Source organism: Tursiops truncatus, chromosome 2, assembly GCF_011762595.2.
Source record: "Tursiops truncatus isolate mTurTru1 chromosome 2, mTurTru1.mat.Y, whole genome shotgun sequence".
Lineage (NCBI taxonomy): Eukaryota > Metazoa > Chordata > Mammalia > Artiodactyla > Delphinidae > Tursiops > Tursiops truncatus.
The window spans coordinates 15,464,579-15,491,897 of record NC_047035.1 but is presented as its reverse complement, the minus strand read 5'-3'; the positions used below and the strand labels follow the sequence as shown (position 1 = coordinate 15,491,897).

Genomic DNA, 27,319 nt, shown 5'->3' with positions numbered 1-27,319 from the left:
CAGAACACTGTCTTTTTCTGAAAGTCAAAAACGTGTTTTACTAGAGACACAAAGCAGGCTTTCTGGAAGTCTGGGGGACTGCAGGCAGAGATACTGTTCAGGGCTTTGGGTCTCTGACTCTGCTTTCTCCCCTCACTGGAGATGTGGCCTTGATGATGCTGAGCTAGTTCAAGCACCAACTGTCTGTAAACAGTTCCTTCAATGAAACTCTAGGCGGGCTGTATAGATTCTTCCACAGTGAAGACACAAAAGGGCAACAGTTGGGCAGGATCTGAGCCTCTTCAGGTCCAACAGTGTCACCAGTAGCTGTATACTCACTAGGGGCCAGAAGCCAAGAAGAGCCTTGCTAAGACAGCCACACCTGCCCCCTGCTCCAGCCCCCACGCTGCAGTAAGACTGGGGTCCCAGCTAGCAGAATCTAGCTTGGCTGTGTGTGTACCTGGTCGGGGCTGGTAGGAGGCATGCTTCTTCAGTCCAACCTGTAGTTCACCTGGAAAACTAACGAGGGTGATTTCTAACCATCAGAGAACAGTTGCCATCGAAAAGCATTCTTTTTTCGATTCAAAAGCCTCTTGGCGGTTTAAGTGCCAAATGATTATCAAAGTGAACATGCCACAGCCTCGTGTGTGGCACATACAGCCACAAAGGGATGGGCCTCAAACGCACCACTGTTTCTTCCTATGGACACGCAATGCTTCCTTGTTCCTGTCCATTTCCCGTATCTGGAACACTCTGCAATGTGCGTCTACGGAGTCCCCTCTACTCACTGCTGTCACAGCTCAGCCTCGTTCAAGCCCGTCCAGACTCGCACAATACCCGCCGGCCTGGCCTCCCCATCTCCAGGCTCCTCTGGGTACTCCATGAACCATTCATTTACGAGTCTGTATGTGTGAAAGACTATGCTAAGAACTAACGGGGGGAAAATGACTGGAATCCAGATAAATATAAAGGGAAAGGTGTGTACCCAAATCACCAGGATCCAAGGAAGAAGCGTGACAATGAAAGGAGATAAGCGTTACAGGAGTCTGGAGGAGAGGAGGATCGCTTCCAGCTTGGGCCAGGCTGACGGGACAGGGAGAAGACCAAGAACAGCCCCCCAGGGGATATAGCCCTCAAGGGGTATGTGGGTGGGGTTTCATCAGTAGCCGGGCTCTCTACCTCTGAGTGCGCGCGGATCACTCAGATCCCACCCAGCAATCTCCAGGCTCCCTTCTCCTTGCCACCGTGCCCAACATTCCAGATGGAAAGGGACCCCAGCCCGAGTCCCTGGGGCAGGCTGACGTGGAGCAGAGCCCTCCTGCCAGTGCACAATGGACACGGGTAACCTGAGAAAGGTTACCTGTGTAAGCCACTAAGAGTTTAGAATTGGTTCCCACACGGCAGCCTAGCCCATCCTGACTGGGCGGAAGCATGTGGGCAGGAGGGTGCATGGGATAAGGACCCTTGTGGGTGACAGAGCAGTGCGGGCAAAGCTGGGAGACAAGGCACAGAGGGTGTGCTCGGTCTGGCTGGAGCACCAGGTAGCTGGAGAGGGTAGAGAACAGTGGGGAATAAGACAGGAAGAGTAGCATGAAGAAACATCACAGAGAACGTTGAACACTAGACAAAGGAACGATCGTCAGGGAGATGGGATAAGATGAGCCTGGCTGCTGAGTGTCAGGTGAACCAGGGCAAGTGGGGATTGAAGACTGAAGCTATCAGCAGCTATGATGCAAGAACTAATGAGATGTTTAAAAAAAAAAAAAAAAAAAGAACTGGATTAGCAGCAGAGGGACAGGGCGAAGGGGACATGGAAGAGGTGTTACATGGAGTTCATCAGAGGCAATAGGGTTTGCAACTGTCGGGGTATTGAAGGCAAAAAGAGAAAAGAAAAATTACATGCAGTTTGGAATCCAAGTAACCAGGAGGGTGACTTCGTCGTAAAGAAGTAAGGAACTTGGGCAAAGGGGCTTGTGGACTAGAGTGATGGGCTCAAATGCAGGATGTCAGTCTTCAGCAAGCTGTAATGGTGGATAATATTCACTGAGTGCTTCCCACTCAGCCGGTAGCCCGCTGAGGGCTCACATGCAGTAGCTCCTTTCACTGCCCCAACAGTTGCCAGACAGAGGAAATGTGGGGCTGGAGCATAGCAGTGATGACGGGGTGGGAAACACAGTCATCCTCGCTGAAACCCGAACCATGGATGAAACGAGGCTGCTGCAGAAGCCCGCGGGGGGAGAAGAGGCACTGGGCAGACTTTGGGAGCAGTGAACACCGATGGTACAGGAGGAGGGAGAACCCAGTGCAGGGAAGAGAGGTCTGTCAATAGCCTAGACTGCTGGAATCGGATGGGAAGGAGAATGTGCGGGGCTCTGGGGACCTGTGAGAGGGCAGCTTGAACAGAGTAGCAAAGGTAGGAGAAGTAAAGAGGTAACCAGGAGGCAGAAGGAGCACACACGTGTTACTCTCAGAAGTGGGGTGAAAAATGAAAGAAAAAAATAATTCAAACTGCAGTTTGAAGAGAGAAGAGAGGAAAAATAGTAGGATGCTTACAGATGGAGGAAAAGGGATGAACAGCAAGGAAACACTAACAGTGCAGAGAGAAGAGCCTTTTCCTGGAAGTGGGTGGGAGCTGGGGTCACAAAACCAAAGGAGGGCAGTGTGCAAGGAGGAGAAGACCGTGAAGAAGGTGAAAACATCCTCAGGGGGACACTCTGGGAACCCAGAGCCCAATCCATCCCCTCCCACCCACCCGTCGCACTGCACGGAAAGTCTCATCTTACACACAAGGCCCGGCACCAGCAATGCGTCACCACCCACCTTCCAGTCCCTTCACACACCATGTTCTACCAGTTCCCTGTGGGACTGAGTCCAGCCACCCTCTTCCTTGTTTGTGCCAATGCATTCACTATCCACACCCCCTTCACAAAACCAGGAGCAGCAATCCCAACAGGAACCTGCCTCTCTCTACATATGGAAATCTACCCATCTTTTGAGGTCCAAAAAGCCTTTCTCAGTCTCTCCAGCATGATGAGCAATTGCTCGCTCTCTCTCATCACAACAATCATGTTCTCTTTGTATTTAAGTTATTTGTGTACTTGTCTTATCCTCCACCATTAGAATCCAAGCTTCTTGAGATACGGAATTACTTCTCTGCGTAAATCCCCTCAGCCTTTATAGCAGAGCCCTGTGGGCAGAGTCTGTAAAATGAATGCTGGAGACTTAGCTTCGGAGGCGCTGTTTAAATACAGCTCCCTATACCCATCATGTGAAAGAGGAACGCAAATAGATAAAAATAAAATGTTTAATACTTTACAGTGGGAAGGTCTCAGGCAGGAAAAAACAAAATGAGCTTGGGACATCCCAGAGCTGGAAAGCAAGGAAGCACTCAAAGGCTACTGGGGTGTGTTAACAGGACACGGGAACCACCTTGAAGGAGTGCCCGTGGGCCAAACTTGAGCATCAAAATTTGATATTGAATATTTTCCACCCATTTCCAAAAAACTGACTTTATAATGGCAGCTTCTTCTATGAATCCAGGTTGGCTATAATCATGACAACAACTTTGGATGTAACTTCAGCCAAAAACTATCCTGGCTTCAAGATCTCCAAGTCCTCATTAATTTACTCATAATAATTTTGTAAGGCATTTCAGAAAGAGTGTACTTTACCTTGGGAAGAAGTGTATGGTTCTGTATAATGTCCATTATAATGCAGCTGGGGTGGGGGAGGCATCACATAGGGCTGGGGTTTAGGCTGAGAAATGGAAAATTGGAAACAGCATTAAAACACATTGCCTATATAATATGTGTACAGTAATTTTCTGCTGGTTTCTTTCTCTCCATTAAAAACTTCTAAAGCAGCCAAACGTATTATATATGAAAAATAAATATGAAGACCCTATAGCTCTTACCATATCTATCATTTTCAGTGTTTCATTTCAGTGTTTCATTTTCAGTGTATCATTTCAGTGTTTCATTTTCAGTGCCAGAATGGCAATGCTAAGCCCTATGCGCTGATATCAGACATCAGACAGCACAAGAAAACAAGCTGTATCCAAAAAGTTAAGAGCAAGAAGGAATAGACAAAAATTTCCTGAATTCTTATATAAACAATTGAACATAAGAAGCTTATATGTAGTATATTTAATCTTATTAGGCAAAATCATCTAGTATTTTAAATATCTACTGATTACTCTTGGCTAAGAGTCAAAAAAATTTTTTAACATCTTTATTGGAGTATAATTGCTTTACAGTGGTGTGTTAGTTTCTGCTTTACAACAAAGTGAATCAGTTATATATATACATATGTTCCCATATATCTTCCCTCTTGTGTCTCTCTCCCTCCCACCCTCCCTATCCCACCCCTCTAGGTGATCACAAAGCACAGAGCTGATCTCCCTGTGCCATGCGGCTGCTTCCCACTAGCTATCTATTTTACATTTGGTAGTGTATATATGTCCATGCCACTCTCTCACTTTGTCACAGCTTACACTTCCCCCTCCCCATATCCTCAAGTCCATTCTCTGGTAGGTCTGTGTCTTTATTCCTGTCTTACCCCTAGGTTCTTCATAACCTTTTTTGTTTTTCCTTAGATTCCATATATATGTGTTAGCATACGGTATCTGTTTTTCTTTCTGACTTACTTCACTCTGTATGACAGACTCTAGGTCCATCCACCTCACTACAAATAACTCAATTTCGTTTCTTTTTATGGCTGAGTAATATTCCATTGTATATATGTGCCACATCTTTATCCATTCATCCAATGATGGACACCTGGGTTGCTTCCATCTCCTGGCTATTGTAAATAGAGGTGCAATGAACATTGTGGTACATGACTCTTTGAATTATGGTTTTCTCAGGGTATATGCCCAGTAGTGGGATTGCTGGGTAGTATGATAGTTCTATTTGTAGTTTTTTAAGGAACCTCCATACTGTTCTCCATAGTGGCTGTAGCAATTTACATGCCCACCAGCAGTGCAAGAGTGTTCCCTTTTCTCCACACCCTCTCCAGCATTTATTGTTTCTAGATTCTTTGATGATGGCCATTCTGACTGGTGTGAGATGATATCTCATTGTAGTTTTGATTTGCATTTCTCTAATGATTAATGATGTTGAGCATTCTTTCATGTGTTTGTTGCCAATCTGTATATCTTCTTTGAGGAAATTTCTGTTTAGGTCTTCTGCCCATTTTTGGATTGGGTTGTTTGTTTTTTTGTTATTGAGCTGCATAAGCTGCTTGTAAATTTTGGAGATTAATCCTTTGTCAGTTGCTTCATTTGCAAATATTTTCCCCCATTCTGAGGGTTGTCTTTTGGTCTTGTTTATGGTTTCCTTTGCTGTGCAAAAGCTTTGAAGTTTCATTAAGTCACATTTGTTTATTTTTGTTTTTATTTCCATTTCTCTAGGAGGTGGGTCAAAAAGGATCTTGCTGTGATTTATGTCATAAAGTGTTCTGCCTATGTTTTCCTCTAAGAGTTTGATAGTTTCTGGCCTTACATTTAGATCTTTAATCCATTTTGAGCTTATTTTTGTGTATGGTGTTAGGGAGTGTTCTAATCTCATACTTTTACATGTACCTGTCCAGTTTTCCCAGCACCACTTATTGAAGAGGCTGTCTTTTCTCCACTGTATATTCTTGCCTCCTTTATCAAAGATAAGGTGACCATATGTGTGTGGGTTTATCTCTGGGCTTTCTATCCTGTTCCATTGATCTATATTTCTGTTTTTGTGCCAGTACCATACTGTCTTGATTACTGTAGCTTTGTAGTATAGTCTGAAGTCAGGGAGCCTGATTCCTCCAACTCCATTTTTCATTCTCAAGATTGCTTTGGCTATTCGGGGTCTTTTGTGTTTCCATATAAATTGTGAAATTTTTTGTTCTAGTTCTGTGAAAAATGCCAGTGGTAATTTGATAGGGATTGCATTGAATCTGTAGATTGCTTTGGGTAGTAGAGTCATTTTCACAAAATTTTTAATATGAGGTTGGACCTAATATTTAAATATGTATAATATAATAAATATTATATATATTATATAAATATTAGGCTTAAGCTATGGAAAATCACCATTTCTTTGGTCAAATATCAGCACACTTTTGTGGTTCAAACTAAAAATTAACAGTGCTAAAAGCATATTTTATTAAGGAAGATGACATCACTAAAAGAAAAAGACCAACTGTATTTTTCCTTCTTTCTTACCAGAGACATCCTCGAAGAAGACCTCCTCCTAATTGGGTTCACTATGACGGTCTGAGTTTGCCTGTAAAATAAGACATGTCTTTGAGAATATATATATATATATATATACACTCATATATACATAACCTTCCTAATTCTACCAAAATAAGTTAATAAGAAGATAAAACAATAAATCTTCTAAAGCAAAAGACAAACTAATCCAATCATAAATTAGAGAAAAGAAAGGAGATTTTCTGTCCTTACCTGGGGCCTCGGCCCTTTCCTGATGCCCAGATCCCTCTGACCACACTCCAGGGTTTGAGCCTCATGGGGCATCGGTCACCTGGACTACCAGAGGGATGGGCAGCAGTAACTTTCCCTGGTCCATTTGGGTGGAACGTCTGGAGTGACCAGAAGCAGAGGGGAAAACAGGCCATGCCAGAGGGCCGCAAACTCATCCCAAGAGAAGCAAGATTCAGTGCAAATGCATCTCTCCTGTAGGCCTGGCTCAGCACTGACCACCTCCATGAAGAGATAAGGTTATAACTTTGGAAACTTAAGAATCTATATTTCCTCTAAGGAACTAAGGTAGGGAAAGAGAAACAGTAGGAAAATTGGTTTGGTGGGCCTGTGATAAATCCATTCACTTTTCTCAGCAAGAAACTTCTCTCTGGTTTTAAGTGTACTTTTTAAAAAGGAATGAGAATATTCAGGAGTGCCGACTAATATTTATCAGATAATCTGAGATTTTAAGATATTCACAGCAAGCTCCATCTTTGAATGAACGTAGCTCACAAACAAACAGAAAAGTCCTTTGGTAATTCAATCTTTTTAACACAGAGGTAGACATTTTTTTATTGTTGTTCTTATGTGTGGTCAGTTACATTGCAAATAAGATCTAGGAACCTAAACACATAGGATTCTTGGCTGTGTTGATGATCTAATTTTGTCAAAGCACTTTTTGAAAAAACTTTGACCATTTGTTCCTAGCTCATGAGCATGTGACACATAATTACTAATTACAGAAATATTTTGTGGGCTTCCCTGGTGGTGCAGTGGTTGAGAGTCCGCCTGCCGATGCAGGGGACGTGGGTTCGTGCCCCGGTCCGGGAAGATCCCACATGCCGCGGAGCGGCTGGGCCCGTGAGCCATGGCTGCTGAGCCTGCGCTCCACAACAGGAGAGGCCACAACAGTGAGAGGCCTGTGTACCACTAAAAAAAAAAAAAAAAAAAATTTTGTGACCCTTGGTTATAGTGTTCTAAGGACTAATTACTGGAAAATCCACAAAGTAAACACTAGCTCCATTTAATCAGTAAATTTACCATAATCTCAAGCCTCATGTCTCATAAATTAACATTATTCTTAGCACTCTAACAACTGATTTCCTATATTCAAACCCTAAATATTAGCTAACCTTTACAAGATTTTTGAGATTAAAAATATTTTACTGATTATTAGGAGCTTATCAAGTAGCTACAGTTGCTTTTAAGAGTTGACTTTTTTTGATTAAATGCTTTCTTTAATAATATCCTTTTATTATCGCTGGAACGTATTAAGATTGTTGATGAAGAATAGATGTCTCAAAAAAAAAAAAAAAAAAGACGTCTCTTTCCCAAAGGATGTTCCCCATTCTGCCAGTAGTTATTACTTAACAATAATAAAATGGATGTTAATTCCATTAGACTGCAAAAATACCTGCATCAATTGGTAAAGCATTATATATTAGTAAAGGAGGAGGCCTCCTTAGTGGAACAAGTCAGGAGGGTGTGTCTGGGCCTTTTTTTCTTAAGCACTCCTTAACTGCACATTAATATATTCTTAAAATTCGTGTCCAGAATCTGAAGACACTGCATTTTGTAGCCTTGAAATTTTCTTTCCCTTTATTCTCCATTGTTTAGGCCAACTGGGTCCTTTGAAGTTTACATTTAGTCCAGAGACTCAGTAAACTGACCAAACTTTTAAAGTACTATAAATTCAAAATTCACAGATGGGGAGAAAGGTTGCTGATAGAAACCTCCAACACCATGTCCAGGATTGCCCAGCAGAAACGAGAATAAACTTAAGCGTGTTAAACCCCAAATCCAAGGGTGCACAGCTTAGCAGCACAGGTGGCAACTCCCACACTCGGGATCTATTTTGGCACCTTGCTGGTGGCACCCAGGACGGAGGCGGCACTGCCCCCCGGAGAGGCCACTTCTGCTGAACACCAACTAGTACGTCTTCCGCCTGCCAAACCGTGACGCAGGCAGCCACACCATCGGTTCTAATATTCTAACCTCCTCTTTCTTCCTGCCAACATTCTTATAAAGGCAGTTTGCTCTGAGATCAGCTGTCCTAAACTTAGTACACAGGAGAAAATGGTGTAACTGTTGGTTGTGTTTTGGGGCAGTTACTATGCTGATGGGTGCTGCTAACACTGAGGCAGTTGAAGAACTTAGGAAAAAAAAAAAGAAAACCACTGTAATGCGTGTACTGGAGACGACAAAATAAGAAACGGCTGCTAGCCCAAGTAAAACAAATGGTATTACTTACTGAAAACAGTGCTGAAGGCTATACCTGATTACCTCATGGGATCCTAACACCAACCCCATAAAGGAGGCCAGTTATCCTGATTTTACAGATGAGGAAACTGATCCTTAGATTAAGTAAATTGCTCCTGGCCATGTGGCAAATAAGCAGAACTGGCACTTGAACCAGGCAGGTCTGTCGGACTCCTGAGCACAGGCCCCTAACAGCTGACTATCTGTCTCACCCCCTCCCAACCTCAACAGATTCGTAGGCTCCATGGAGGCAGACGACACACCGTGGTACCACTGGTGCCTGGCACACAAGGAAGGTGCCAAATGTTTGCTGAATAAATGAATGAAATAGCGAGTGAGGACTGAAGTCGATGCTCATGGCTAAGCATTTCCAGTTGAGCTGTAAAGGCTGTGAATTGCTAAGAGTCGTCCGACTTTCGCTTTGTGAGCTTTCTTTCCTATATATTTCTAGCTAGTGCAGAGGAGTGCGCTTTGGATGAACAAAAAATATGTTGGATGGTGGAAATACCTAGGAAATGTTGATCTTAATGACCTTCCTTTAACGGGATAGGGGTCACTCTCTTCTGCCAAGCCTCTCGCAGTCTCTTCAAACCCTGCAGTAGGCCTCGAAGAAGTGGGGCAACCCCATCCCCTTCCAGGAGGGCCTCCCCAGTCCATCTCCTGATCACAGAAGTCTCCAGAACAGAGACCAGCTGCCGTATTCACCCATATTCAGTTTACACGTAAACTGCAGGGAACACAGACCAACCCTCTGACAAGGCTCAGCAAGCAGCCCACTGGTGACAGAAATCCAACTTCCCCCTCTAGAGAAAGTCTGTGGAAACTTCTACCACTTGGCTTTGCAGGTTGGGGGATACCAACCTCCCCTTCCCCCGCTCCCCCCAGAGAGGAGAGGGAAAAGCCTCCCATACCAAGACCCCTCTCAAGAGTCCTCTTCCCTTCCAGGCTCTTCTCATATAAATTCAGGAGGTCGATTATAGCATGACCAGTTCTGGGGCTTCATGTGGGGAAGAGTGCGAGAGAAGTCATTTCACCTAAGAGATTGACATTACCTCATTTAATTCCTATTCCAACCCTAAAGAAATGTTAAGTAAAAGCCCCATTATCCCCATTTTATGAATTAAAAAGCAAAGAGATTGTTGTTATCTAACATTTTTAAGGCTTGGGTGACATAAAAAAGATGATTGTTACCTAATGTACTTTGAAAGTGGAGAGAGAGAGCAAGACTGAAGATGGATCACGTCATTCTATAAATTCTAAAATAGAGTCATCTAGGTCAAGATTAGAGGACTCACATGAGGCCACCCCAAACACCATTAGACAATGTATCGGGACTGAGGAGCGGGGAAGGGGACACTTAGGAGCAAAGGCCTCTTTTCTACGCAAGCAGAGTCCATCTCCTGAGCCACTGGTCACCCCAGCCTGAACCTGATGTCCAGAATTCACTGCCCAGTTCCAGGCCTGCTGCGGTTTCGTTAAATGCCCATCTGGACCATGGGAACGAGTCTATCAATACTTCAGAATCATTATCACTTTAAATGTGACTAAGCACAGTCTGGATTGAGAGCCTTAAAAGAAATGACCATAAAAATTAAAGTTATCGGACTTCCCTGGTGGTGCAGTGGTTAAGAATCCGCCTGCCAATGCAGGGGACACGGGTTTGAGCCCTGGTCCAGGTTGATCCCACATGCTGCGGCACAACTAAGCTCGTGAGCCCGCGTGCCATAACTACTGAAGCCTGCGTGCCTAGAGCCTGTGCTCTGCAACAAGTCACCACAATAAGAAACCATGCACCGCAACGAAGAGTAGCCCCCACTCTCGGCAACTAGAGAAAGCCCGTGCACAGCAACGAAGACCCAACGCAGCCAAAAAAAAAAAAAAGGCGGCTTCAGCAGTATTCCAGACGAGAACTATGGCAGCCAGCACTAAGTCATCAGCTGAAAGAGTTGTACAAATGGTCAGATTTAGATATGTTTTGAAGGCAGAATTTGCAGAGCGTACTGACGAATTGGATGTGGGATGAAAGGGCAACAGGAATTAAGTAGTACTTCTAGGTTTGGGGCCTGAGTGGCAACAGGAATTAAGTAGTACTTCTAGGTTTGGGGCCTGAGTGACTATGGTGTGCCGCCATCTGTCGAAATGGGGGACAGTAGGAAGAAGCAGACTCGGGGGCAGGAAGAGGAGCACGTCAAGAGTTTGGTTTTAGGCATATCAAATTGGAGAAGCCTGTTAGGCACCCAAGTAGAGATGTCAGTAGGGTGTGCAAGTCAAGTGCTCAGGGGGAAGACAGGACTAGAAATGAAGTCGGGTGCACTTTAGTATATCAATGCTGCTTTGAAGCCTGGGTCAAGCCAAATCCCCTAGAGAACAAGTGTAGATGAGAAGAGGTCCGAGGATTAAACCAGCAAAGCCGACTGAGAAGAAATAGGCTTAGAAAGAGAAAAAGCAGGAGAGCGTGGGGTCCTGGCAGCCAAGGAAGAGCAGGGAGCAGGGGGGAAGGGATGAGCAGAGCTTCGGTGCTGCCCAGGAGTCAAGTGAAAGAACTTCCTGAAATGACCACTGGGTGAAAGTCACTGTCACTCCGACAAGCGGCATCAGTGCCGTGGCAGCTTAGGGGAAATGGAGTGGAAGGAAGGCGAGAGAGCAAGATTATACAACTCTTTTGAAGAAATCAGCTGTAGAAGAGAAGAGAGGTACGGCACCGTGACTAGAGGGCATGTGGAACGAAGGAAAATTTTTAAGAGGTAAAATATTACAGCATGTTTGTATCCTGATGGGAATGATCCAGCAGAAGGGGGAAACCCATGTGGGCTAAGGAAAACGTACATTTAGGAACAAGGGGTATAAATTCTTCAAAAGGCTTGAAAAGCTGAATAACCTTTTTTTACTCAAAATGTTGATTAAAAAAAAAATTCCATTTTAGCTTTCATGAATTAGAATAATTCTAGTTACTAGCTGAAAGAAATCTTAGAGGCATATCTGTAGTTATTAGAGGTTGGTCCAAAGCTAAAACTGAGAAATAAAATTTTGACATCCAAAAGTAAAGAGACTATTATAAAAATGATATCTTTTCCTTTTTTAAATTTGCCTTTCTAGATGATATACTATAGTTTGAGATGAAAACTTCTAAGCTTATCACCTCCCACAGTTTCTGTGAGCAGGGTATACTTACAGGCTGCACTGATTCAATCTGTAAAACTTGTGTCGCGCAACACAGAGTCTCCACACGTATTTTGCTGTTTCCATGTCTTCCTAGCAAACAAAATATGCACAAAGTAAACAAAAGCACATCTACAACCTGATACAGAGCTTATCTGAGAACAAGACAGAACTGGGTGACATATTATTTCAAAGTCACTTTCCACACATTGGGATTCTCTCATTTTCTAAAATTGCACCCCTCATATGAATGCTGTAATTAGGACTCAGATTATGAAGACAAACAAAAAGCTGCTCAACGGTGTGATTCTTACATTAAACAGTTTCAAAATGACTTAGAAATTTTAAAATTATGAAAATGTCCACTTCTACTACTGACAATTAGATACTCAAAGACATTTTTAAATAAAACGTTTTTATTACTGACGACTAGATACTCAAAGACATTTTTAAACAAAATGACTCAGTGACTTATTGCTTTTGTCAAGAGAGTAAAAGTAACTGTGAAATTGTATTTCTAAAGAGCTGTTCACTTATCAGTGGAAGTTAAGATACCAGTGTTTACTCTCTCCCATACTTAATAGTCCCTTAAATTTAATTTAGAGATCATAATCAGATAGTATTTATCCAAAGACTCATTCATTCATTCAACAGTATTTACTGAGCAACTAATTTTTGCTAAGTACTACTATACAGAATGTTATAAAGTAGTATAAAATTTTATGTTTTATAAAACTATGAAATACTATATAATTTTAATCCTACCCCCCCCCAAACCCACATACACACAGAAGTGTTAATTTCAGGAAAAACATTACATACAGATTCCTAATGTTTACTCACAGTCTGAAACTGGATGGTCTCCTCTTTATTTGACAGCTCTAATGCAAAAAAGGACTTATTGTGGGACATGTTAGCAATATCATGCCACCTAAAGAACAACAAACAGCAAATGGCAATGTGAGTGCTCAGGTTTTTTACTAAGAGAATATATGAGTTTTTCCTTTTTGAGCTTAATATGTAAGCTACTATCTGTTTATCATTTTAGAAAGAAAACAGTGGTTTTAATCAGCTCGCGTGCATTTTCTAATTGAAGTGACAACAGCTAGTGGCAAGAAGTAAAAGCATGTATACTAAAATGAAGGCAGAGTATTTAAAAATGTAAAATCTATTTATCCTCATTGGCTGCACTAATTTGATCAAATATCCCACTCTCAGCTGGTTGCCAATGCCTCCTTCACTCATTCAACAAACATTTTAAAGGATACCCACTATGATAACACCAGAAATTGTGTTAGGTCCTAGGATACTAAGATCAGTAAGGGACAGTGCTTCCCTCAAAGGGGCACAGATGGAGGGTAGGGCTGATAGAGAACACAGAAGCAGACAAATACTGTTAAGTTCTGCAGGTATACAGGGCAAAATAAGGCACAAAACTAGAGGAGAGCTGCTCTGAAAAGCTGGTGGTGCAGGGTGAAGATAAAGTTCCAATCCAAAGAGTGAACTATTCTGGGTGTGTTCACCAGGATTCAAACTCCGATTTGGAACTTTCTAACTCTATTTTACCATGTTCAGATTTTATATATTAATATTCCATTTTATTACGTAACTGTATAATTTTATAAAAGGTAAAAATAGGTCTGGAAGAACAAAATCTATCCCTCTTTATCCTTCTCCATTATATTAGATTTATTTAAATTTAAAATAAAATTCATTTGTAGTAATTTGGTGCTTAACCGTTAAACCTAAAGATTATTAGCATCATATTAAAGAAGGCAATTTTAGAATTTCCTATCCAGTGAGATAAAGGAAGCCAGTGGGATGTCTCCCAATGTCAGGGCCCTGCCCTTCCGGTGCAGACCAGATCCATTTCTACCCCCTACCCTGCAGCTCAGCATGTCTGGAAGACGATGAGCAGCTTGGGGACATGAGAGCAATCGCCAAATGGGAGCCACCTGACCCAGTGCAGTACAGCCTGGGAGTGGGGATCTACTCCCCAAGCCGGGTACACGCTCTGTGGTCCTAATCACCATGGAGGATTCAGGGCCCAAAAGACAGTAAAGCAAAGGAAATGAAGGGTCAAAGGATACTGAAAAGGAAATTTAAATCACCTGAAATCTCATTGTTCAGAGCCAGCCACTGTTAGCACATTGCTATATATCCTTTCTGTCCTTCTTACTAGATACATTCCAAGATTTCCACAAATGGATAGTATCACTTTTTTATAATCAAGAAAAGAAAAATCAACATTATAAGAAGTAATTGAAATTTCTTTAGATGTTGGTATTTTAGGAATTTTGGTACAAACTAGAATCAGAGAAAGGCCTAGAGTTTCCACAAGAAATAGCCCTGGAAACCAGAGCTCAAATGAAAAATTCACACCAAGACAAAGAAGGACCTTCATATGGTAAGAAAAGGGTCACACATTCTTAAGCATTTCATAAGCAGGCCATCGTTACAAGCACTATTTTCTACAATTTGGTTTGAAGAAAGTATCTTATAAAAAGAACCATTGCAGTCAGGTGCTGTTTTATTCTAGGGAGGGCATATTTCCATGTTCTAGTGAGGCCTTGGGAGAGATTTACTTGTGAGTGATATAACTAGCACAGGTACTAAAAAATATCACCAACAGGAGCCACAGAAAGTGCACAGAAAGATGTAAGAAAAATACCTAAATATCACAGGAGGCCTTCCATTCTTATGTTTCACAAAGATACCTTCGAGACACGCTCCGATGGATATGTCGCTGCCTTGGCTATCCTAAGAGGAGAAAGCGGAAAAGGAAACTCGGGCAGCAGATGCATAAGAACCACAATGACCACACCTACTTCCCTACGCTTGTGTCCCAGATAGGAAATGTTCAGAAGACCTATGCTGAAGGCAAAAAGTCTGCAAGGTATAAATGTACCTACCATCTTGTAAATACATATGAAAACAGAGTTGGGCTCCTTAAGGAACTCTATTTCAAGAGCACTTCCAAGAACAAAGCACAAAACAGGAATGTGTTTTACTACAAAATTTTGGTCACAAGGACCTCAGCTTTTACGTTTCTTTGGCCTTTGCACAGCAGGGCAACCCTGGGCTTCCCCGCTCTTCTGGCAGAATTACTAAGATGCCTTTGGCAAGCCCAGTCTTCGTGCCACGCTTACCTTGGCAGGGTAGCTCTCTTCTCCATAGCCGTCCATCCTCTCTATCTCCTGCATGTATAGCATTTCAGCATCAGGAGCTGTCAGCCCTCTGCAACCCACAAGAAGTTAGTCAGATTGTTCACAAAACTAAAAAAATGTTTTACGAAAAGCTTTTGTAAAAAAACTACATATCAATTTGTCATAAAACAGTAGAAACATTTCAAGTTTCTAAGCATCTGTGATTAGTTATATCAATGCATCAGTATTTACTGAAAACCGACTGCATGCAAAAGCACTGTGCTGAATGCTGAGGGTTAGTTATGTAAGATCCTACCCCTTGTACTTTAGGCAGGTAAGGGGAAAGGCAGGAAATAAAACCACCACCTAAAAAAATCTTCAGTGAAAGCTAGAATTCTTTCTAAACCACCAAAGTATCAGGCAATACTAAGCACTGTGTGCTAAATTGCAAACGGTAAGTGCTGCAAGTAAGGGTTAGAAGATGGAAATCCTTCTTAGCTCCGGTGACAGAATTACAAGAATGGGTGTGTAGGTAGGAAGGCACTCAACTGCATGGACATGTGCCTCTCCAGCCTCATCTTCTGCTGCTCTCCCACACCCACAAGGCACCCCACACTGCGACCATCCCAAATGCAGCATTTCTTTGAATATACCACATTCCCTCATGCCTCCGGGCCTTTGTACATGCTAATCCCGCTTCCTGGTATACCTATCACCCACTTGTGTACCCGGTCAATCCCTAATACCCTTCAAGACTCAGCCTACATGTCACTCCTTCTTTGTCACCTTCTGTGACTGCCCTGAGTCTAACTCAGATGCCCTTGCTCTGGGTAGAACCACCACATTCTGTGCACACCTCTCCCCCGTACCCATTATCAGTATTACTATTACTATTACCATGGGCTGTCCTGCCTATCCCTTAAGATGCCAAAGCAGGGAATACATTCTTTGATGGCAGATCATCGTTCTATTTATCTTTGTGCCACAGCATTGAGCACTCTGCCTCATACGGAATAACAGCACTAAACTATCTTTTCAGGAGATGCACAAATGAATGAGTGAAAATAACAAAAGATAGAGTGATGTGTGCCTGAGGGGTTAATTATGCTGAAAAAAAAAAGGTTCATTTGGACAGCAGAAGGTAAAGCTGGAATGGCAGGATTTAACCAACTTGTGGGAAGCCTTTAATCCCAGGGGTAATGAACTTAGGCTGGGGGAAAGCAAGAAGAGATTCATGAACATTTGAGGAGAAGAGGGGAGACAAGTCAAAAGTGATATTTTAGGAAGATTAATCTTTTGTGAGTGACTGTATGGATTTGAGTGGGGACAGATTAAAGGCAAAAGGTTATTTTTAATGGGAGGGGATGAAGAATAGGTTATACTTAGACAGACCTGGGTTCAGATCCCACCTCTACCACATGTAACTTTGGGCAAGTTATTTAGTCTTTGTGAGCTTGATTTTCCCAATCTGTAAGGAGATAGTAACATTTACCTTAAAGAATGGTTATAAGAATTTAATGATATATAAAGTACTTGGAACTGCATGGTATTTGGTTTAGAATAAAACCTAGCATTCTCTAGGACAGGGTTTTTGGACAACACATACAGATTCACTCTCAAAGAAAGTCACTTTCTGCCCAGAAGCAGGGGTCAGGGCAATAAGCACCACAGCTCTCAGCAGAGCTCCCCCAGAAGACAGAAACACAGCTTCCAAAGGTGTAAGGTGGGGGACTAGGGGAGCGGACACAAAAGAAAATATCACATCTGCCACATCACAAAAGAAAACATGTCTCCCTAATCTTGCATTAACCTACACAGGACCGAGTCACCACCAAAACCTTTAAGACATGGGATGAAGAACTGTCATCCTTCAGTGACTGCAGCTTTCCACCTCCTCAGTTTCATCAATGATAAAAAATGAATAATAAATGAGTTAATACGGGTAAGTGCTCATAAGAACACTTGGCACGCTGTGAGAGCTCTGCAAAGGTTGGCTCCTGGTAACTAGCAGTAGTAGCAGCAGCAGTAGTAAAGTTCCAAATTTAATGGTGTCGATGCATGGTTCAAATTCAAACAGGCATTAGCTCTAACCTATTTCCACTTCTCAGCGTTACCTGTATTTCTGATGCAGTAAGGCCACTTTTTGGGTTGCTTCTTCCAATACTTTTTCATCTTGTAACCACTCCTGGAAAAAACATACTGCAGTAAGTATGTAAACAAATCAACCAAATTTCTTAGAAGGAACGTTACTGACTCTTGCCACCAGCAGGCAAAACTAGGGCTAGTGTTAATGTGTGCGAGCTTTGCTTAAGGACATAATCATGATCTTTCTAAGGAATTACGTGGCTTCTGCTCAGGAGCCAAAACACTTGCCCTGCCTTCTCAATTCATCCCAGAGAAAGTTTCAGATGAGTTATTTCAGTTTGGTAACATCATCAGCCAGTTCCAAGCCCAGCACATAACACCTTGTGCATTCCCTGGCTGGTTGTGTAGACACTCGGAAGAGCGTACCACCTCCCGTACTTGTTCCAACACACAGTTTCCCTGTCAGTTCCATCAGTAGTGACTTTAAACTGTAGAAGGCAGTGTCTTTTTGTCATCTACTCTTTAATTTGCTGATGAGAAACCAAATCCATTTCAACATAACTCTGTCAGGTTTTGAGCCTTCAGTTAAAAGCAAAACCTCTATGTGGTTCCACAGAAGTTGGAAATCTGTCCCTCTCTTTAGACTCACAGCCAAACACAAAATGAATTTCTCTGGCTGCAGTCCAATGACCACAGACCCTTCTGTTTCTGTGGGTTTACAAGGACCAGAAGACAACAGGCAAAGCATTTACACTTGAGCTGTTTATAAGAGGAAATTGATTTTTTAAACTCTATTCCTGCCTAGTAAGTCTACTATATGGACTTCATTTCAGGGAATATTAAGGGTATGGAAATAAATTGTTTTTAAAAAGGCCCAATGTCAAAAGAATTCTTACCACAGGAAGCAAGGCAAATTTCTGAAGAAAGTCCTGGGATTCATACTGATCAAAGTCACCAAAATCAGCTATATAAAATGACAAATATTCACATGTCAGTTATGCTTAACTGGAAGCAAAACATGCAGAACTAAATTCAATATGCAGTATAAAGATGGTGTGCTTATGATTTAGAAGTCAAATTTGCCTTATAGCTTATAAAGTGTATACTTTAAAAATACCTTTTTAAAAACATTAATTAGGTAGACTCATGTGTCTTGACTTGGAAAAAATGCCTTTTAATAAAGTGAAAAAAGCCAAGTTACAGACTATATATAAACCATCTCTTTTTTTGTCATTAAAAAACAAACAAAACCTACTTTGTAATCCTGTATGCTTACTTATGCACAGAAAAATGTCAGGAAGAAACCAAACCATTCATGGTAGTGATTATCTCTAGGGAAAGGAACTAGATCATCTGAATATGTTACAGCAAGATGTATTTGTTTAGAAATTTTTAATTGTTCAAAACATTGATAGTTCAGCAAAAAGCTTAGGAAAAACTAACTCTTAAAGCCAAAGACAACACTTAGGAAGCTTCAAAGTACCTTGAACAGGAATGTGGCTCCATGTGTATCAGGCATTTATTTGTCTAGAAATGACATATGTCTCCATGCCTGCTAATATCTGATGGAACTTTATTAATGATGCTTCTGATTAAATTTCAATTCCCAAGAGTAAATGCCAGTTATCATTTGAAATAATGCCCCATCAGAAGTCTTTCCAAAGTATATTACATACATGTAAATACATATAGATTAGACATGTGAAAAATGACAGTTAATTCAAAAATACTTGTGAAATGCAGAACTATCTATTATGATTGATGATATTCTATAACCTAGGACAACTGAGAAACCAAACAAATGACGTACGCTTAGAGTATAAGCGAACGTAACCTCATCAACCACATTGATCTTTCTTCTGAAAATATTAGCTAGCAGCAGATCAAGTTCCTGAACTAAAGGAATACACAGCTTATTAAATGCTAAACATGTGTGTGCATATGTGTGTATTTCCTCTCTATTTTTGGTCTGTGCGCTCTGTTGACGTAACATGCTTAACCTTCCAGAAGTCTCGTATTTCACTGAAGTAATCCAAACTCATTTTTTTCCCCACAAGGAAGCCCCTTAGATAACAGAATATTCCACTAATATAAAAAACTGCTTTATAGTAGTTATTTTCTATAAAGTCAGTTACTTTAAGAATCCCTTGCTGTTTCTGTTTAACATACATTTTAATCTGATAGATCTATTATATGATCAAGTGCCATTATTTACCTTGAACAGCCAAGCCTGCTAGCTGAATTGCTTGTTCTAATGTACAAGGAATGTTTCCTTCCAAGATATCCTTCTTCAGCTGCAGATAATACTGATACCTATAAAAAAAAGGTCAATTTTTAAAAGTCAATATCAGTATTACCTCCACTTGAGACACAATGCATTTTATCATAATTTGGTAGAGGAGCATAAACTAGCCAAAACCTTAAGCTCAGACGATTTCGAAGAACGACAGGAGCATCCTTGACCATATCTATACCGACACACACACATACACACACACACACACACACACACACACACACACACACACAATATAATCAATTTATTGAGTCACTTATCCTTAATTGTAATTATTTGAAAGCTACAAGCTACAACCATCGAGAAGACAGCTGGTCATCTGTCTTATACCCTGTAAAAGTCTCTAAGTTTTGTCCTTTTTCATTGGAGACATAGAGAATCAATGGCCAATTTTTACTTTAGAAACTGACTCGTAACTTGGTGATGTAAGACTTTCCTAGCCCTGGAGAGTAAAGCCAGAAAAAAAATGGTTCCGGACATTTCAGACCAGCCTTATATTAAAATATTCTTTGATGAAATACCAAAAAGAATAGTTTCTAAAATGCTTTCTTAATATTCTTGGGATGTGGGTTTACTTCTGTTTATGTTGTCAATATATAGGGTATTAGTTACCAGCACAAGCTTTAGTCAAGCAGACCTAGGTTAAATTCCAGATCTCTGATTTAGCATTTTGCATGAACTTGGGCAGGTCATAATCTGTGGGTTTAAGTTATCTCTAGTAAAATGAGGGCACTGTCACCCCTTCACAAGGCTGAACATGTCAAGGAATATATGTAAAGCTCTCGGCATAATACTAGAACATAGCTGGTACTTAATAAACAACTGATACTATTATCAGCAATCATCTACTTCCAGCCAGCCAGCGGTATTTCATCTGTATCACTTCTCCAATTCCATAAGCTCTATAGTGAAGATTTATTCTGCCTTCCTCTTATTTTTTCACTTAGGTAATTACTAGGGCCTACTATGCATCAAGCATTGTTCTAGATGCTGGGGATACGGTGTTGAACGAAGATCCAGCAACTCTCTGCCAATACGGTCTATAGAACCATCTTGAATCCAGAATCTCTTCCAGGTTTGACATCTGTGAAGTTCAACCCAGTTACAGTTCACATTTGAATTCCCCTGAGAGCCCACCCTTTTAATCATTTCGTATGTCCTTACATCATCCTATTTTAGCTACCTTTGAGGTTTCCATTCTTTGTTACCAAAAAGCTTGACCAGAACACCATCCTTTTAAACAAGGATTTAGATCCCACTTATCCCCTTCCACCTGCTAGTAGAACCCACAGACTTCCCTCAATCAGCAAATAGAATGCTGGTAGCTCTGAGATCTTGTCAAAGAAGAAACCTTGAAACATTCTCCCAGGCAGCTCCTTTCAAACACCTAAAGAAGTCTATCTATTGAATATGCTGTCCACATATTCCACTCTAAATATTCTTGGTTCTTTCCTTAAATCAAATCACTGGAAAGCAGGTCCACCCTCTAGACTAATGCCTAGATTATGGCATATACATTCCTAACTGGTCTCCTGCCTATAGTCTTGTCGCCTATAATCTACCTTCCATGATGGGTGCTTTGTAAAATGCACATTTCATCATTCCCGTCCATTAAAATTCAAAAATGTCTGCCCCTGTTGATCTATGACTTTATGACTAGGACATTCCTTTTTTCAAGTCTCCGTTCTCCCCTCGAAGTAATGTCTGAAATTTCCTGAAAACATCAGTTGCTTTTACTATCCCCCGACTTTGCACAAGCTACTCCCTCTAACTAGAAAATTCCTTGTAAAGTCAAGTGAAAAGTCAACTTCTTTACACCCTGTTCATGTTCCCCACATCCCACCCCTAGGAATCCAGTGCTTTAATTAAAGCATGTATTATCATAATATACTGTAATTGTTCATTTACATAGACTGTCAGTTCTACCAGATTGTGAGCAACTCCTCCAGAGTAAGAGTAAAGTATATCCATTTATATATTCATCTCCCACAGTAACCAATATAATTCTCACATACCATATTATATCTTCAATAAATGTTTAAATAAATGAGTCAAAGTGGTCAGTTGCTATTTATTCCTCCTGGCTTCTACTTCTCTCTTCAATATTTTTGTCTCAGATTTGTTTTATAGCCAGTTCATGCTTATCCCTACAACCTGATTCTAGCTCCTTTGGCTATCCACCTTCTTCCAAAAATTAACTCTGAACTCAGTACTTAAAAAGAATATTCCACAAACACAGGGCAGTACCAGGTTCTTACTATCTGCAAGGCATTGTGTTAGATATTATGCGAAAGGCAAAGTTAAAGAAAACATGGGTTTAAAATCTAAGGAAAAGACACGTACAAACATAACTGTAGTGAAAGGCTGTGACAACTGCCATCGTAAGTACAAGCAAATTCTAGAATAGTCTGGAGGAGGCAAGACTCATTCCACCCTGAGGGACCACAGAAGCTTTATGGAGGAGGTGCCTTTTGAACTAAAATCAGATGAACAGGATTCCAGTACATATTTATGAAAGAAAGGTCTTGGACACAAAGGTGAAAAGGCATGCAGCATGTTCAGCACACTAGAAGTAGTCCAGCTTGGCTCGAAAGTAATGTTAAATGGGGTTAAAAAGATAAGGTAATGGTGGATTTTGAAGAATGTGAAAGGCAGGCTCAAGAATCCATATTTGGTATAAACAACAAGGTCCTACCGTACAGCACAGAAAACTATATTCAGTATCCTATGATACACCACAACGGAAAAGAATATTAAAAAAACAATGTGTATATATACACATATATGTATATATAACTGAATCACTTTGCTGTACAGCAGTAATTAACACAACATTGTAAATCAACTGTACTTCAATTAAAAAAAAAGAATCCAAATTTGATCCCTTGTTTTTTCTTTTGTTATTGCCAAGAAAAAAAAGAACATTTAGTTCCTCTATCCCACTCCTTAATACATTCTACCCTTGCTGCCTTTGTCCCTTTTAAGTGCACTTATTGGCCAAACTTTTCTGATCTCAAACACCTCCGCCACCTCCCCTTTGCCCCACACCTATGTACAGAATACTATGGCTACTGGTGTCAGAATTAGAAGGACCCTTCTACACATTTCCTTGAGGAGTAAACGCAGATTTTGTGACAATTTTTTTTAAATCTCCTCTCTCATTTCATTGTTACAAAGGTCAGAAAAAACTCAACAAAAACATTAAAGGTGACATCACTACAAGAAGAGTTCACAGCCAGGGTAAAAACATCATTTTCCTTTGAGTCATTCCTTCATACCCAGTGAACCCATAACTCATGCAACATGCAGTAAAGCACTGTGACACACCACATACCAGCACCTCCACGTAATACTGAGGCTAAAAATGCAGGGGCGAGAGGGCAAAGTTTAGCCTTATCTCCTGACTCCAACCTTAATTTCACCTTTTTAATTTCACTGGATTTCCTAGAAACAAACAGCACATTATTTCTTACCTGGTAATCTCCTGCTGCAGCTGTGAAACTGAAGGCACATAAAACACCACTCCAAAATAGACGGTAGGTTCCAATGCATATTTATCCAGCTGCTTCTTTAGAGGTTTTTCCAAATCTACCCACCGGCGCTGGTTTTGCTTGTTGTAGTACCAGAGGCTGAAGTAAGTGATCTGGAAAGAGGGAGAATCACTGAAGGAAGCAGAAATGTACAAAAGGATTTAATTGCTCTAATCCATGACCTGGGACCAAGTGACCATCTCCTATTGCTTCTCTTCTCAGAAAGGGACCACAGCAAAAGCCGAAGGGGGGAAAAAAAAAAAGGAGGCAAGACCTATCTCTATCTAGATACTCATTCAGGAAATAGAGGCGAAAAGTCGGTTACGCTTGCAGACTGTTTCTTGAACCCTGCATAGAAAAATGTCTAGACATCAGAATGCAGCAGGTGCTACAGGATTTTACATAAGTTCAACAAAAAAACGTAACATGTTTAGTTTTTAAATTATCAAAATACTACATTACCGTAATTAATATTTTATAATAAGCATAACTGGGGTTTGACCTAGTTGAACTCTGACTAGTGTTAATCCAACTTGTCACTACGCTCAAATTTGGCATCTATGAATAAATTATTTCATGTAAATACCAAAAATTCTAGTAATAAAGATGTAATTGCAACTTTTCTTTGCCCCCTGCAACGTTCACTAGATACAAATTTAAGCAACTGTAATGCTGTGGAGGTAAATACACACACACACACACACACACACACACACACACACACACACCCCATGAGAAAAGCTATATACCTAAAGCAGTAAAATAACTTAAGTGTCTTACTCGGAGGTTTAAGAAAAATGCCCAGATATGAGCATTCAAATCTTAGTTGCTGTGTAATAAACTGTTCTAGTAAATCAATCCTAACCCTGGGCCTTGTCCATCTGAAAAAGTGCTAATGCACTTAAGGGTTGAAATGACAGCCTCAGGCCACTGCTAATATTTACCTCAAAAATCCATTTACAGATCAAGGCAATGGAAAAATCACTGCTTTGTTCTAGATTCTTAGAGTAACACTGTCAAATAGAACTTCCTACGATGATGGGACTGCTCTGTATCTGCACTCTCCAGTATAACGCACATGTGGCTACTGGGGACTTGAAATGTGGCTAGTGCAGCTGAGGCACCAAATCCCCAATGTTACTTAATTTTAACTGACTTAAATAACCGCAAACATCTTGTGGCCATTATACTGGATAATATAGCTTTAGAGCAACAATAAAACAAGAACTAACACTCAGGCCATTTCTTTAACCTGTAATCCTCAAAAAAATAAGTTTTTAATTTACAGAGAAAAAGTGACCTCAATATTCAAACATTTCCTCAGGGGGCTTCCCTGGTGGTGCAGTGGTTGAGAGTCCGCCTGCCGATGCAGGGGACACAGGTTCGTGCCCCGGTCTGGGAAGATCCCACATGCCGCGGAGCGGCTGGACCTGTGAGCCACGGCCGCTGGGCCTGCACGTCTGGAGCCTGTGCTCCGCAACGGGAGAGGCCACAACAGTGAGAGGCCCGTGTACCGCAAAAAACAAAACAAAACAAAACATGTCCTCAATATTAATAATTTCATCTTACAAGTTTTTACAAAGAAAGAATCATACCTTTAAAATGAGTCTATTAATCAAAGAAACTCAACAAGAGTGAGGAATGTATCCATTTTCCCTTTATACACAAACAGCTAGAATAGTGCAGGAATTCAGTAAATTTTGAATGAAAGAATGAATGTTCTCCGCTTCTCAGTTGCCACCCAAGTCAGCACATACGAATGGAATATTTTGGACATCTACTATGTTGGATCAGGTTCTGTTCCAAGAACTACAACAATATCATAGATTAAATCACCCCCATTACCTTATCAAATAGATACTTGTTGTGTGTGTTAAACTCTAAAACCAGTGTTTCTCCAAGTGCTGTCCTTGGACCACCTCTACCAGAATTACCTGGAGAGCAGTGAGCCCTACAGAGCTATTAAACTCTCAAGTAATTCTCGTACCCTTTAAAGTTTGAAAATCACTGCACTACAGCACACCGCCCCCCTCCAGTGTTATGTAGGAGATAGTCATATGAACAACCTATCCTTGAAAAGCTGTGTGGAAATCATTATTTCTGAAAATCCAAACACACTGTAATACAGCACAAAGTCTGAGTCCTACTGTTGTTATTTTCTGAAGTTATGATTATGTTTATAAAATAAATTATATGTTACCTGTAGGAAAAGAATAGTATAACATTTTTGGAAAACAGGTACTATTCCTATTCCTTCTTTCTTCTGAACTGCAACTTACAGAAAAGAAAAATCTGGTAACAGAAAGAAGATGTTGCTAAAAGTCCAAAGTCCTGGGTTTAATTTCCAATACTTGCTCACTGTGAAGTGGAAAAGTCAATCAGTACAATTCGGTTTTCTCAAGTGTAAAATAAGGTAATACCTCCCTCATAACTCCATCATGAGACCTAAATGTGAAACACATATGAATGCATTTTGCCACTAGAAAACCACTATATTTATAAAAGATTATTTAGTTTCACCCACTCTGCTAAACACCAACAAAATCGATTAAAGACCCTGACAAAAAAAAACTTTTCTAATTACATTTATTTGGATTGATTACAACACAATACATTTCTGTTCATTGTATTTATGTTTTGTGTTCTATTTTAGAACTAGGCTGCATGTACCATGTTTGGTCTATAAAACATACCACTGCTATGCACTTAATTCAATAAATATTTATTTTTTGCCATAAACACAGAAGACTGGATATTCTTTAGAATCTAAAACTGTTTTGGTCATAACGGTATATCACTTTTAATCAAAATCAAAAGGTCTTAAAAATACTCTTTGTAAACATTACTCTTCCCTTTAAATCTAGTTGGGCCTGAATCCTCCAAACACAAAAATTTAAATAGAATTATAAAACTATAGGTTTATTACATAATTTGTGGCTGCACCTTTTGTGAACCGATCACGATATACAAAAATATCTGAATAATCTGCTGGCATTCTAAAAATAAGCACATTCTAGAAGAAATAAACTCTTAAAAATCTGCTAAGTTTATTTATTATAGCAATGCATTTATTATGCCACATATGGATAGAAAATCAAGAAGTATATTTGTAAAATTGCATCACAATTAGCTTTTTTATTTACAAATTATATACCTTATAAAGGAGTATCAAGAACTTTGTGCAAACAGCTGAATATAGATTTGGCAAATTATTTATTGATTAGCTATTTTAGTCATAGGAAAGTCTAAGATTTTAGACATTTGAACACTAACCCACTTTATGTTGTAGTAAAGTATTTGCTTTGGTACCTGTCCCTGTGTTCAAGTTCTCTCTTAAGTGGTAGTTCAGGCTAGCCAAAATAAAGTTTATATCTTGTAAATACTTTCAAGGAGGTATCATATTTCTAAAATTGCTCCAAGAAATGTTTATATACATATGAGTAACTAAAATCTCATAATATTATAACCCTTGGACTCAATGCTTTCTTAGAATTTCTACACATACATACTGAAATAACAACATCTGATTCCAGAGATTTTATAATATAATATGGTTTGTTTCTAAGATGAGTACGTAGAGTTTGAGCAATAAAATGTTGTGATTAAATTTCCTCAGGCATAGAATTTTCTGTATAAGTCCACTTTGGGGTACTTGTCTTGGATGACAACCTTGAGAAGCTGGATAATTAATTCTCTCCCCCCACAAAAAAAGTTAAACCTATCCATAAAGAAAACAAAGGGGGAGAGGGAATCAAAGACACGTAGAGAACATTTCCTTCCTCATTCTATAGGCCAGCATTATCCTGATACCAAAGCCAGACAAAAGACACCACCATAAAAGAAATCTATAAACCAATATCGCTTATAACAATAGGTGCAAAAATCCTCAACAAAATACTAGCAAACTGAATCCAACAGCATACTGAAAAGATTATACATCATGACCAAGTGGGACTCAACCCAGGAGTACAACATAAAACAATCAATCAATGTGACATATTATTGACATGAAGGGAAAAAAACAACCATCTCAATTGACACAGAAAAAGCATTTGACAAAACCCAACACTCTTTCATGATCAAAATACTCAAACAAGGAATACAAGAGAACTTCTTGAAAGCATTTATGAAAATCCCCAGCTAACATCACACTGAATGGTAAAAGATTGAAAGCTTTTCCCCTAAGCTCAGGAACAAGGCAAGTATGCCCATATTCAACACCACTAGTCAACAGTGTACTGGAAGATCTAGCCAAAGCAATTAGGTAAGAAAACGAAATAAAAGCATCCAAACTGGAAAAGTAAGAAGTAAAACCATCTCCATGCACAGATGACATGATCCTATATATTTTTAAAAATCCCAAAAGAGCCCTTACCAAAAAAACAAACAACAGCAACAAAAC

General features: G+C 40.3%; 1 protein-coding gene across 14 annotated transcripts in view; it reads right to left on the bottom strand.

Annotated features, from left to right (window-relative positions):
* The window catches only part of PTPN21 (protein tyrosine phosphatase non-receptor type 21), a 90,338-nt gene that overhangs the window by 37,838 nt on the left and 25,181 nt on the right, over positions 1–27,319 (bottom strand). For all 14 annotated transcript variants that reach the window (XR_012329878.1, XR_012329880.1, XR_012329879.1 and 11 more), the window contains exons 3-12: positions 22,861–23,030; positions 19,307–19,404; positions 17,988–18,055; positions 17,121–17,191; positions 15,010–15,097; positions 14,532–14,620; positions 12,704–12,791; positions 11,874–11,953; positions 6,182–6,242; positions 3,651–3,735 (exon numbers count right to left, since the gene is read on the bottom strand). Coding sequence is in view for 5 of the 14 variants with exons in the window: in XM_073800156.1 (XP_073656257.1) it covers positions 3,651–3,735; positions 6,182–6,242; positions 11,874–11,953; positions 12,704–12,791; positions 14,532–14,620; positions 15,010–15,097; positions 17,121–17,191; positions 17,988–18,055; positions 19,307–19,404; positions 22,861–23,030 (898 nt within the window). In the remaining 9 variants the exon portion in view is untranslated. The remainder of the gene's footprint in view (positions 1–3,650; positions 3,736–6,181; positions 6,243–11,873; positions 11,954–12,703; positions 12,792–14,531; positions 14,621–15,009; positions 15,098–17,120; positions 17,192–17,987; positions 18,056–19,306; positions 19,405–22,860; positions 23,031–27,319) is intronic.